General features: G+C 33.6%; 1 protein-coding gene across 1 annotated transcript in view; it reads right to left on the reverse strand.

Annotated features, from left to right (window-relative positions):
- The window catches only part of KHDRBS2 (KH RNA binding domain containing, signal transduction associated 2), a 609,605-nt gene that overhangs the window by 507,138 nt on the left and 88,529 nt on the right, over nucleotides 1-13,938 (reverse strand). The window contains exon 2 of the mRNA XM_043591717.1: nucleotides 237-364. Within this exon, the coding sequence (XP_043447652.1) occupies nucleotides 237-364 (128 nt within the window). The remainder of the gene's footprint in view (nucleotides 1-236; nucleotides 365-13,938) is intronic.

Here is a 13,938-nt window from a genome sequence, read left to right on the forward strand (position 1 = left end):
CTAATTATGTTTTACATATTCATAGAATAAAAGTGCTACGGTCTTTAGTTGAAAACTGTTTTCATCAGTGTACTTCCAAAGACTTCTCTTTCTTCTATATCAGTATCATATATTTGTGTATACTAATATAATGAAGCTTTAAATATTGATTTCATGAAAGGCAATGAATGAAACATCAAGTCTTATTTTTATCATTTTTACTTAATTCTATGGGAACAAAGCATATACTGTAGTACCTTTGGATATTGCTTGACAGGAATCAATACCCTTTCTGAGAGCTTTATGTTTTTGTTGCTGATGACATCAAGATATTTCTTTTCTTCATCTTCTTTTTTTCCATCAGAACCTTGAAATTTTTCAATTTCTGAAAAAAAATTCACAAGAAAAAAACAGTAAGTGAAATGAGAAGTCATAAATAATGCTGATTGTTCTTATTACTTGACTTCTTAAAAAAGATTTTGAAGAATCTTGATAGGACTAAACACCACCTTGTTAACAGCTACGTGAATGCTACCATATATTAAGATGACCTCTGTCAAATCTAACTAAAAAGTTATCATTGAAGATGTGACTGCCTGCCATGAAACAAATGATGAACTTAATTTTTAACATCTATAACCAAAGAAGAAGGAAGGGAGGAAGAATATGCCATTTAATTATTTAAAATATCTAAGCAAACATAACTTTGCTAAGGACAATAAATAGAATAAAATATATTTTAAGGCTATACGTTTTATTTTTACTAAGAATTATTCCTATTCTCTATAATAGGATAGGAATGCTAAATAGCATATTATTTTGTATTCTAACAAAACTTCAAGGCAATTATAAAGGGGGTCATAGCAAAGTCTTCTAAAGGATTAAATCTGTAAATGCTATCATTCATATTCATCAACATGAAATTATCTGTCCATATGTTTAAGAGGAATTACTAATTTTGCCTTATGAGAATATTCCCAAAATGGATGTTTTTGAGCAAATGTACATTACTTATCTATTCTTTCATTTTAAAATTAATTTATTCCACAAAGACTCTTAAACCTCTATTGTGGGTACCACAGATAAAACAGAAAGCAGAAAATAAGAAAATGTCCCTGCCTTTATGGAATCTATATTCTGATGGGAAAAATGAGCAATTAGAAAGTGAATATATATGTGCATGCATATATATGTGTGGGGGTAAAGGACAAATACAATAAGGATATTAAGACAGCTTTTTAAAGTTTTGTCAGATGGAACAAGAAAATTTTGTTTCTGTAATTTTGGAGTAAAGGAAAGGTGGTGATATTTGTTAAGTATGGAAATTTTCAATCCATATTAATTTATATTGCTTTGAAACACTTTTTAAAGATCTGACTACTTCTGGAGGTAAAAGCAATACTGTATTGCATGTAAGAGCTTTGTTCTTTGTTGTTGTTTGTAATTAGTATCTTTCCCAAAATGATTTCACATACATTACATAAAATCCCTGTAGTATTCCCAAAGATAATCTTTTAGCATATCGTTTATTTGGCTCAAGTGGAATTATTAAAAAATCTTTCTGAAGTAAGATCACATTGCTTACCCACATAGTGGCTGAATAAATGCTATACTGCATGGTTTGCACAGAGTCATTTACAATCACTTTTTTTCAGGTATATACTATAATTTCCCTGAAGACTATTATCTTAGAATAAACTGTACTGTTTGAAAAAAAGTTATTTGTAATACATCTATAATTTCTATGTAGAATGAGGACATCAGATTCTCACTATTCCACTCCAGCAAGTCATTTTAACTGCCTGTCGTTTTCAACCAAAAAGCATTCCCTATTCAGGCTTTCAATCCCGTATACAATTATTACATACAGAACTCTGACAACTGCAAAGAAATAATATTCATTATATCTTCTGATCCTGACAATGAACTGTTGATCACTGCCCTTTGGGTACATGCATCTACCTAATACCATACCTAGTTTGAGGCAATTGTAATGTGGGACCAAAGACTCAATTCCCAATCTATTAAATGTATAGTTTCTCCCTTATCACTCACTCCATCACAAAATAAATTGAATTTGTCTGACATTATTTGTTCTCTACAAAACTACTACTACCCTAGGCATTTTTAAACATTTGCAATTTGATCAATTATTAATTCCAATAAATTTTCCATCAAGAAATGGAGTTGAATAAAATACCATTTCCACTGCTTTTTCTGTTCATTTCTACACTTTCCTTTTAAAAATGTTGATATGTCTTTTGCCCTTCTGATACTGTCAGGGAGTTATCTTGTCTTTCCTGACACCTCTACATGACTAACAGCTCAGTCATTGCATTTGTCAACTGGGTAGTCATGGAAAGGTATAAGCCAAATATGCCTGATTTTAAAGCCAGGAAAAGCAATGTATACAACACCTTTCCTTTTTAAATTTTACTTTAAAATAATTCTTTGTTTATTTTATAATTAATGCATGTTCATTGTGCAACATTCAGACAATATAGGTATCCATAAAGATTTAATGGTATCCATGGTCATCTAACAATAACTAAATAGTTTTGTGTAGAGGAGTTGAATAATTTTTTATATTTGTTTGTATGGCCTCTCTTTAAATTTGCCTTCCATATTATTGGGAAAACATATTTAATATACTAGGGCAGGATTATATTTTGTTGAAAATGTTAAATTACATAGATTTTAGTATCTTCTGTTCTCCTTTCACCATTTATCTATTAATGCCCATATTCATTCAAATGCCCAAATTCATTCAAGAATTTGCTTTAGCATTCATTGACTTATTTTTAGTGGCTCTCTCCATAGTACTAAAATTATGAGAAGATTACAACAGAGTTAACCTGTGGGCATCGGTGTATTCACCTTGTACCCAACTGGTTTTAGTCAGATGGAAGCTATAGTAAGAAATTATACTTTTTGTAATAAAAAAAAACACATAACCATACTTCCTATTTAATAATTTCAAGTGTACAGTTCAATAGTGGTAAGTCTATTCTGTTGTTGGCTGTGCATCTCTAAAATGTTTTCAGCTTGCAAAACTAAAATTCTAGAACCATGAAACACTCATTTTCCATCCCCCTCCCACAGGCCTTGGCAACCATCTTTTCACTATCTTTTCTACGCTTGACCACTTTAGGTACTTCATATGAGTAGAATAACACAGTTTTTGCTTTTTTTTGAGTGGAGTGTTTCATTTAACATAATGTTCTCAAGGTTTATCCATGTGGTAGCATGTGTCAAGATTTCCTCCTCTTTAAAGTCTATATAACATTCCATTGTAGATATATACCACATTTTCTGTATCAATGGATATCCGAGCTATTTCTACCTCTTGGCTATTGTAATAATACTTCTATAAACATGGATGTGGAAGTGTCTTTGAGATCTTGCTTTGAATTTCTTTGGACATATACAATTTTTTGGACATATACAATTGTTTTGGACATATACAACTGTTTGGACATATACAATTGTTTTGGATCATATGGTAATTCCATTTTAATTTTTTTAGGAACCTCCATACTATTTTCCATAATGACTGCACCATTTTATATTCGCAAAAAGAGTGCACATGAGTTCCAATTTATCTGCATCCTTGCCAACACTTGGTATTTTCTATTCTTTTGATAGTGGTCATCCTAACAGGCATGAGGTGATATCTCATTGTGATTTTTATTTTCTCTTATGTTTAGTGATCTTGAGTATCATTTCATATGCTGTTGACCATTTGTTTATCTTCTCTGTAGTATTATCTGTTCAGGTCTTTTGCCCATTTTTAATTGGGTTATGTGTTTTATTGTTGTTGAGTTGTAGAATTTCATTATACATTCTGCACATTAACCCTTTACATATATACGATTTGCAAATATTTTTCCCATCCCATAGGTTACCTTTTCACTCTGTTGATTGTTTCTTTTGATCCACAGAAGTTTTCTTTTATTTTGATGTAGTTCCCTTTATTTTTTACTTTTGTTGCCTATGCTTTTGATGTCATATCCAAGAAATCATTGACAAATCCAATTCTTGAAGCTTTTCCCCTATGTTTTCTTTGGAGTTTTATAGTTTTAGATCTTACTTTTAGGTCTTTAATCCATTTTGAGTTAGGTTTATGTATGATGTGAGACAAGACTCCAACTTCATTCTTTTGCATGTAGATATCCAGTTTTACAACACGATTTGTTGAAGAGACTGTCCTTTCCCCATTGTATGTTTTTGGACCCTTGTTGAATAACATCTGACCATATTCACAAGGGCTTATTTCTGGGCTCTGTATTTTGTTCCACTGCTCTGTATTTCTATCTTTATGCCAGTATTACACTGTCTGGATTACTGTTGCTTTGTTGTTATATTTTTGTTGTTGTTGCTTTTGTTTTTTGGTTTTTTTTTAAGTTTTTATTTAAATTCCAGTTAGTTAACATATAGTGTAATATTAGTTTCGGTGTAGAATACAGTGATTCAACACTTTCATACAACACCTGGTGCTCATAACAAGGCACTCCTTAATACCCATCACCTATTTAACCCAAGCCTCTCCACTGGTAACCATCAGTTTGTTCTCTATAGCTAAGAGTCTTGGTTTCGGTTTCTGTTTCTCTCTCTCTCTCTCACTTTTTCCTTCTTGCACTGTTGTTGGGGATGCAAACTGGTGCAGTCACTACGGAAAACAGTATGGAGGTTCCTCAAAATTTGAAAATAGAACTATCCTACAATCTAGCAATTGCACTACTAGGTATTTACCCAAAGAATACAAAAATAGTAATTCAAAAGGATACATGCACCCCCAAGGTTTATAGCAGAGTTATCTACAACAGTCAAACTACAGAAACAGCCCAAATGACCATCAACTGATAAACGGATAAAGAAGATGTGGAGTATATATACAATGTATTATATTTTGAAAACAGGATTGCAAATCTTCCAAATTTGTTCTTCTCCTTCAAAATTATTTTGGCTATTTGGAGTCTTTTAAGATTCCATATACATTTTAGAATTTTTTTTATATTTCTGAAAAACAAATGCCATAGGAATTAAACAGGGATTGCACTGAATCTGTAGATTGCTTAGGGTATTATGGAAATTTAATCAATATTCAATGTTCCACTTCACAAAGGATTCCTTCCTCTCACCTGCATCCTCCTTGATATTACTGAGTTATTTTTATAGATTTTAGGTAAGAAGATATTTCGAAGGGAACTTTTAGTTCTGCTTTTGCTTCACTTTTTCATTTTATTTGGGCATATCATTTTAATTGTGTTTTTTCTTGTTTTTTTTAAGTTTTTTAAAACTGATTCATTTGCATATTTAATTCATTTACTTTTTCCAGCCTTTAACTTTGATATTAATTTCTCTTTTTATTTGCATTGTTTGTATTTTTATTTTATTTTACTTTATTTTATATTTTTTTATTTTAGACAGGGAGAGAGCACACAAGCAGGGGAGATGGGCAGAGGGAGAGGGACAGAGAGAGAAAGAGAGAATCTTAAGTAGACTCCACACTCAGCATGGAGCCCAACATAGGGCTTGATCCCATGACCCTGGGATCCTGACCTGAACCAAAATCAAGAGTCCGATGCTCAGGTCACCCAGGCGCCCCTGTATTATTTCTGCATTTTAGAATTCAATGAAGGACTTCGTAGTGGGTAAATTTTTGGTCAGGACTTATAAGCATTACATGGAAAGGGTGTATATTCTCTGTTGTTGGGTTCAAAGTTAGCTATAAATCAGTGAGATCTTTTTTTAACCTATACTGGATCCATCTTGGAGTGAAAAAAGGTGTGTGAGAATTTCTTTGGAATATGCATATGAGCGTAATTTTGGTTCATAAAGTATTCACATACTTAATCTGACTAAACTCCAGTATTTTGTTCTATAAAATATACTAGGCACATTCCCACAAACAGAGCAGAAGTGTTTCTATGACTTGCATTTCCCCCCAATGGCTTAGATGAGTAACCTCACCTAATTCTCCTGTAGAAACAAGTCAGAATGCCTAGTATAAAAAAAGAAAGAAAAAAAAACCCTAAACTCTTAAAATATCCCCACAATCCAGGCGATCTACAAAAACCCTATTTAAAAAGTGGGTTTCTGGGGCGCCTGGGTGGCGCAGTCGGTTAAGCGTCCGACGTCAGCCAGGTCACGATCTCGCGTTCCATGAGTTCGAGCCCCGTGTCAGGCTCTGGGCTGATGGCTCAGAGCCTGGAGCCTGTTTCCGATTCTGTGTCTCCCTCTCTCTCTGCCCCTCCCCCGTTCATGCTCTGTCTCTCTCTGTCCCAAAAATAAATAAATGTTGAAAAAAAAACTTAAAAAAAAAAGTGGGTTTCTGAAAACACTGAACATAGCAGGAATTCTGCTGGGTCCTGTGTGGGGTAGATTGTGGAAAAAGGAAAATTCAGATGGTTCCAAGAGTCCTAGAACATAGGAATTTCAAGCAAGTACTTCTCAAAAGAATAGATGACCTCTAACATAGAATTCTCAATGATCTGAACAAAAGAAAGAAAAAAAACCCATAAAACTGGACAAGACTATACAAGCTTCAAATCATGAATGATTCTGAAATAAACAATGGAGACCATACAATGTCTAAGGAAAAAGCTGAAGGTACTACGGCAGCATAAGCACTCCAGGACCTCAGAAAGCAAAAGAGAAACAACAAAAATGTCCTTCTTTAAGGGTAAGTCCCTTCCTGAGAGGGGAAAAACTGCCTCAAGCAAGATCCTAATGGAGCATAAACCAAGGACACTACCCAAGCTGAACAGTCTATTCCAACAGAAACCTCTTAAAAGCACAGGCAAAACTTAATCATTTAAACAATAGAAAGAGAAACGGATTGTGTTGAACCTCATACAAGCATACTAAATAAGAAAACAAAAAAGGAAAATGAAGTAAATAATATATTGACAGAAAATGAAAGTAGGAGAGAAATATATGATAACAAAGCAGAAAAACAGAATATTAAAATGAGTGGAAGAAAGTATGTAATTAGAAAAGTAATAAAAGAGGAAAATGTATCAGAAATAGAAATGGGTTATATAAGAATCAATAAATTAGAGGAGCATGTAAAAACTTCAGAGCTCAGGAATGAAGTGGAAATAGTTTATATCATAAATGAAGAATAAACTAGAAATAACACAAGACTAAATAGATAAAAGAAGAGAAATAGAAGCAAAGGAAAGAATTAAACACTACTATAAAATCAGAAAGTTGAAAAGTTTTGACAGAAAATGAAAGATGTAGAAGATAGGTAACATCTTCATCTCCACGGGAGCTATACCTGGAGCTCTGAGAAGATGAAAACTAAAGCAATAAAACTGAAGAAACACTAAAAACAATTCAGACTAAAAACTGCTTCATAAAAAACTATATAATAATGTGACATGAACTGAGGACTGTGACCTAGGGAGAGGGAGAGGGAAGGGCAGAAGAAGGAAGAGAGGGAGAGGGAAGAAGGGTGAAAAAGAGAAGGAAATTGATATTGAGACCTGGAGGTGCAAACAATAATGCAAGGTTTAATGGACTAGAAATAATTGCTACAAAATTAGTTCCAGACAGTGGTTAAAGTTCTGGCTCTAAGAAAATAAAAAAGACAAAAAACACAATTCTGGCTTTAGAATATGACATGCTGCAAATGCCTGCCTCAGTTTCACACCTGGAAATTAGGAAAGAACTCTCGGTGTATTATGAGGATTAACTAAATTAATAAGCAAGGTGTTTAGAAAAGTGTCTGGCAAAAGCATTGTTGTTTTTATTATTATTCTCGTAATTATACATTAGCTTTAAAAGGACCAAGTGCACTAGAGCGATATGGTAAAATGTCACTGAAGAGGGAGCCAGAAACTGATCTCTAGGTTAAGAAAGCATCACAGAGAAATAGGGAAGTTGACTGGCTGGACTCACGAATCATACTATATAATTTCTACATATCAAGAATGGCTTTTCATTTTGCTGATAATTTTTAAAAATATTTTAATATCTGACCTATGTTTGTAGTTTAGTATACTCTATAGCTCCAGGCATAAACAGTGTCAAATCATTTAAAGTTCGATTAAACTCATTCTAAAAATATGAATAAAATTTCAGTCAAGAGGATTCTATTTGAATATCTGAATTTATACCTCCATATTCAAGTCACTTTCTTAATACATGTGATTTTTTTCAGCAATCATAATTCACACTTCCTAAACTGGGTGTGTTGAGTATTTAATAGCGGTCTCCCATTCACTTCTACTTAGCATTTTTTCGACCTTCAGAATACAGTTGGCTTAAGAATTTAGAAATATCAAAAGCCTTGAAATTGATGTGTTTGGCTGTGTCTGTATATTAATGCTTTACACAAGTTATCATGGTTATATTTATTTTTATAACTAGAACATTATAGAGATTCATATTTTTAAATATAAATGACATATAATTACACAATAAGAGAAATCGCAATTATTTTGTTTCATGGAAAATCAGTTATTTAATATAAATTAACTTTTCTCTTAAAACCAAATTTAAAATTGGGCATTTGCATATTTTAAGCAATCTTGGTAAGATAAATTACTAATCTCCCAGTCATTTGAAAAAGAACATACTTTGCATGATTCAGGGACTTTAAGAATGTCAGTTATTCTATCAAAGCTAATCGATGTGAGTAATGACTTTATTCTTTCATTAACTCAATAACTACTACTGAATTATAGTCTACCTCATGTGTGGAGGATAAATATAGAAGGAAATGAGTAAAAATCAGGAAATAATGAGGGAAACAGTGACTGAGGTTGAAGAGTCACTAATGGCCAAACTTCAGATAAATCCTGAAGGTAAGACATCCTCTCCTAACTATAGATAGAAAGTGAAGGGGGAGGGAAAGAAGAATAAAGGATAGTCCCTAGATAAGTGATCTTAGTGATAACATTGATCTTGTGTCTGCATGTGTGTTGTGTGCGCACACACGCTGACTTACTTCACCAAGAATGACCAATCATGTTAGAACTATATACTAAATAATAATAAATATGTTCTTAGTCAAGCAAATTACATAGAGCTGTTTATGCCTAATTTTTTTTCTTCTCTTCTCTTCTCTTCTCTTCTCTTCTCTTCTCTTCTTGTGTGTGTGTGTGTGTGTGTGTGCGCTTAAATTTTTTTCATGAAGTGAAATACATGGTCTTCCAAGGACTTATAATTCTAAAATTCAAATAGCCTGTAGTTCTAAGGAAATTTTAAAAAATCAAGATACATTTAATTACCAAATAGACTTTGGAAATAATTTTCAGTGCGATATAAGAGAAAAGAACATTTATATGCAAGGTAAAATATATTGAAGCAAAGAACATGGAATTAGTCTGGGAAGAAAACAAGTTATTGTCAATAAAATATAAATGACCTTTAAATATAACAACAGGGAATGATGCCAGTATTGAGTTATTTTGAAATTTATGCTTGTCTAAAACCGAAAAGTCAATAAGAGGTTGTAAAAAATTCTTTTATTTATGGACATTTTCCGAATAGACTTTATAATACAAATAATGCTCAAGTGCCTAATGATTAGAAGTCCTTATTATAAATGGAGCATGAACAACTTAGATTTACATAATATAACTAAGCAAAGGCTATCCTATATGATCCACCTTCAAATTATACCCTTTAATTTCTAAGTAAAAATGTTTTCTGATGTTCATATTTGAATAAGAACCAAACTTTTACTAATTAATGTTAATAGAATGAAAGAGTGCAATACAGAATACTTTTCATCTTCTTTTTAGAATCCCCCATGTAAAATTTCAGACATCAGTATTCTATAATATAGTATTATTCCAGCATTTCAAATTCTAAAAATCTAAGTCTAAAATGAATGGCTAATTATGCCATAAATAACAACTGCTGCTTGTGAAACATAAACTTAACATAATAATAAAAGTATCTGACAAATGATGTAGCACAAATTTTACTTCATTGATATTGATCAGAAACATACAGACTTTCAAATGTCAGTCTCAAAGAATGGGTGAAGAAATACCAATGTTACTTTGACATATGAATTTTATTTTTAGCAGCATAACTCTGTGGGGTAACAATTATCTCCCTTTTCAAATAAATAAGCAGGAGTTCAAAGAGCTAATATAACATATATTATAAATACAAGAAGGAAAACAAGGGGGTAAAAAAGGATTTAAAAATTGGAGAAGAGCAATTCTCAGTAGAGAGAATTGCTATTTAATCAAAAATGATTTAAAAAAAAACCGGGCCAGACTTTGCTTGAAAATATCATTTAGCAATTTATTCTTGTATAAAATATCTTCTGGGGAGGGAGGCATGAAGGTTTATGTCTTGCCTTACCTGCTTCCCAAGAAGCTCATGCTGAGTGTCTTTAAGGCAAATTTGCCTTGTTCTAACTTGCCTATGATAAGGATTTCTTGTGTATTTTTTTTTCTTTTCACCCTCTTTACAACTTTTTGTTTATTCAATGCTGTGATAGCATTTTTAGCCTTATTTCACTCATGCTTTATTATCAGCTACCTCAAAACCATTTCAGAAATAAGTAATAAATACTTTATTTAAAAATCATTTAATATTCTGTATTAATAATCAATTATTAAGCCAACAATATCTACTAATACAAAATTTCTCTAAGTTCTGTTTGTGGTCTTTGGAGTTAACTCTGGGTGTTAAAAGCTGCTTTGTCACTTGCTAGCTACATAATCTTAAGCAAATTAGCCTCAATTCCTTTTCTAAAAAAAGGAAAGTAAATCTATCAAATGATGACATTATGGGAATTAGCATTTTGTGTACACTTTACTCGCAATAATTATGATGTTTTTTGATAGTATAATGCTTCATATCTGTCTCCTTCTATATTTTAATGTCTGAGCATATTTATTTTATTCATTTTCAAAGCCCCTGAATTTAGCCCAAAGACTAACAAAGTAGAAGGAGAACCTATGCCCTAAATCTGTGTTTCCCACCATAGAAAAATGAAATCTGTTTCTTACAAAACAGCTTAAATAATAAGAAAGGAGCCTTATGTGTGAACAATGATCTACCAATAAGAGATGTTGTAAAAAGTGGATCTCTCAGACTCAAAGTCAGCAGGGATGGTGGATAATGGTCTAATTCCAAAAGCCTTTAAGGGATGGAAAGTTGTTCCTAATCATTGAATGATATTTTTCTTTTATGGAAGACATGAATAACTGTTTCAGATTCACTAATGGTAAATCGTAGTCAAATTTTGCAAATAGTATTAAGTACATACAAAGTAATCATTTTGATAATTCAAACAGAAATAGAAACTGCTAAACTTGATTTAAAAATAACCCAACTACTTGTTTTCAACAAGATTAACTGTACGACAACTATTTTAATGACTACCAATTCATTTTAGTACCCCGAACCTAGTCTTTAGGTAGACTGTTAATTATTGAGGGCACATCCATGACTTACATGTTTGTGTTTTCTTTACCAAAACTGTGAAAGTACTGATATCTACCTGCCCCTCTTTCCCTGGCTGCTTTCACTGTCTCAGCTCACAGGTCCTCTGCCCAGACGGAGTACAGAGTAACTCATGGGGATTTCTCTTTGTGAACTCCTACCATTCAATTCGTGTATTGCATATTCAGTCAGTACTACCTTTCAGTCATAACACAAGGCCACACCCTAGCTCAATGACCTTGAACGAGTCACGGTCAGCATTCTGGGCTCCATCTGTTCCCTCCTACCCACCCACCAACCCACCTTAAAATGGGAATCAAATTGTAGAAAGGGCATCCTAATATATTCTCAAACTCATAGGCTTCATAACATAGTATATAGTATCTGTAACTTCTCAGTTGTATAACACTTGACATCAAGAAGGATGATACCTAGTGTTTTCTAAAAATTTTCTATTTGCTAGGCGGTGATCCTGTACATGGACTAGTTGAGTTCACTTTGTTTACTTAAAAATTTTGTGATGCCTCAGATATCACCTCACGCCAGTCAGAGTGGCCAAAATGAACAAATCAGGAGACTATAGATGCTGGAGAGGATGTGGAGAAACGGGTACCCTCTTGCACTGTTGGTGGGAATGTAAATCGGTGCAGCCACTCTGGAAAACAGTGTGGAGGTTCCTAAAAAATTAAAAATAGACCTACCCTATGACCCAGCAATAGCACTGCCAGGAATTTACCCAAGGGATACAGGAGTACTGATGCATAGGGGCACTTGTACCCCAATGTTTATAGCAGCATTCTCAACAATAGCCAAATTATGGAAAGAGCCTAAATGTCCATCAACTGATGAATGGATAAAGAAATTGTGGTTTATATACACAATGGAGTACTACGTGGCAATGAGAAAGAATGAAATATGGCCCTTTGTAGCAATGTGGATGGAACTGGAGAGTGTGATGCTAAGTGAAATAAGCCATACAGAGAAAGATAGATACCATATGGTTTCACTCTTATGTGGATCCTGAGAAACTTAACAGGAACCCATGGGGGAGGGGAAGGAAAAAAAAAAAGAGGTTAGAGTGGGAGAGAGCCAAAGCATAAGAGACTCTTAAAAACTGAGAACAAACTGAGGGCTGATGGGGGGTGGGAGGGAGGGGAGGGTGGGGGATGGGTATTGAGGAGGGCACCTTTTGGGATGAGCACTGGATGTTGTATGGAAACCAATTGGACAATAAACTTCATATATTGAAAAAAAAATTTGTGATGCATTGTTTGCTTGTAAAACAGGTGTAATATCCTCATAAAACTGTTGGCATTTGATGGCAGGGCATAGGGTTTCACTGAAGTCTTTTCCATTATTAACAGATCATGACAGCCAATACTATCCTATTTCACATGATTACACCTAGTCTTTAGGTAGACTGTTAATTATTGAGGGCACATCCATGACTTACATGTCTGTGTTTTCTTTACCAGACTAATATCATTACGTATATGTTTGTAATATCATATGTATTGATTTAAATGAGAAATAGGACAAAATGAAAAAGAATAAGAAAAATAATCCCATAGTGATAGTAAGAACAGGGTGTGGAATTAATTTGTTGAAACCTCGTCAAAAATATGTTGCAGCTTTTGGATAGTATTGTCACCTAACACTAAGCAGTGGTGCTTCACAAAACACGAGAGGTCAAGTTAATTTTTTTTCAACCTTGTAAAGTGTCAGATACAAAGTCTTAAGGTTTAAAATTAATACCTTTTAAAAAAAATAGAGTATTTTATTACTACTCATTCCAAATATATCCATTCACATTCTTCCTGGTTTGGCCCTCTTCTCTGAATGCATTCAACGTTTTTATTTTAATTCTTGCTACATTACACACACACAAAGTTACACACAGCAAAGCAAATGCAGAACATATATCTCTGCTTGCTGCTTCTTAACCACAAAACCGATCATTCATCTTCTCACTCACTCACCCCTTCATTCAATAAATATTTACTGAGAGTCTATTGTGTACCAGGTGCCATTCCAGGAACTAGATACATTGTAGTGAAGCAGAGAGAGAGCATTTCTGTCCTCTTAAATCTTACAGATAAATAAGGTAGAAAGTAAGTGGATAAGTAAATTCTGACATAATCTGAGTGGGCATAAATGTTTCAAAGAAACATAATGGCACAGAAAATGATGAGAAGGGTGTGATATTTAGATAGGTGTGATTTAAAAAGGTGTCTTTGGGGTACCTGGGTGGCTCAGTTGGTTGAGCATATGACTCTTGATTTAGGCTCAGGTCATGATCCCAGGGCCACGGGATCAAGCCCTGCATCAGGCTCTGCACTGAGCATGAAGCCTGTATGAGATTCATTCTCTCTCTCTCTCTCTCTCTCTCTCTCTCTCTGCCCCTCTCCCCCACTTGTTCTCTCTCTCTAAAAAGAGAAAGAAAGAAAGAAAGAAAGAAAGAAAGAAAGAAAGAAAGAAAGAAGCAAGGAAGGGAGGGAGGGAAGGGAGGTCTCTTTAAGGAGGTAATACTTGATCAGA

The sequence above is a fragment of the Prionailurus bengalensis genome, chromosome B2 (assembly GCF_016509475.1).
Source record: "Prionailurus bengalensis isolate Pbe53 chromosome B2, Fcat_Pben_1.1_paternal_pri, whole genome shotgun sequence".
Taxonomy (NCBI): Eukaryota; Metazoa; Chordata; class Mammalia; order Carnivora; family Felidae; genus Prionailurus; species Prionailurus bengalensis.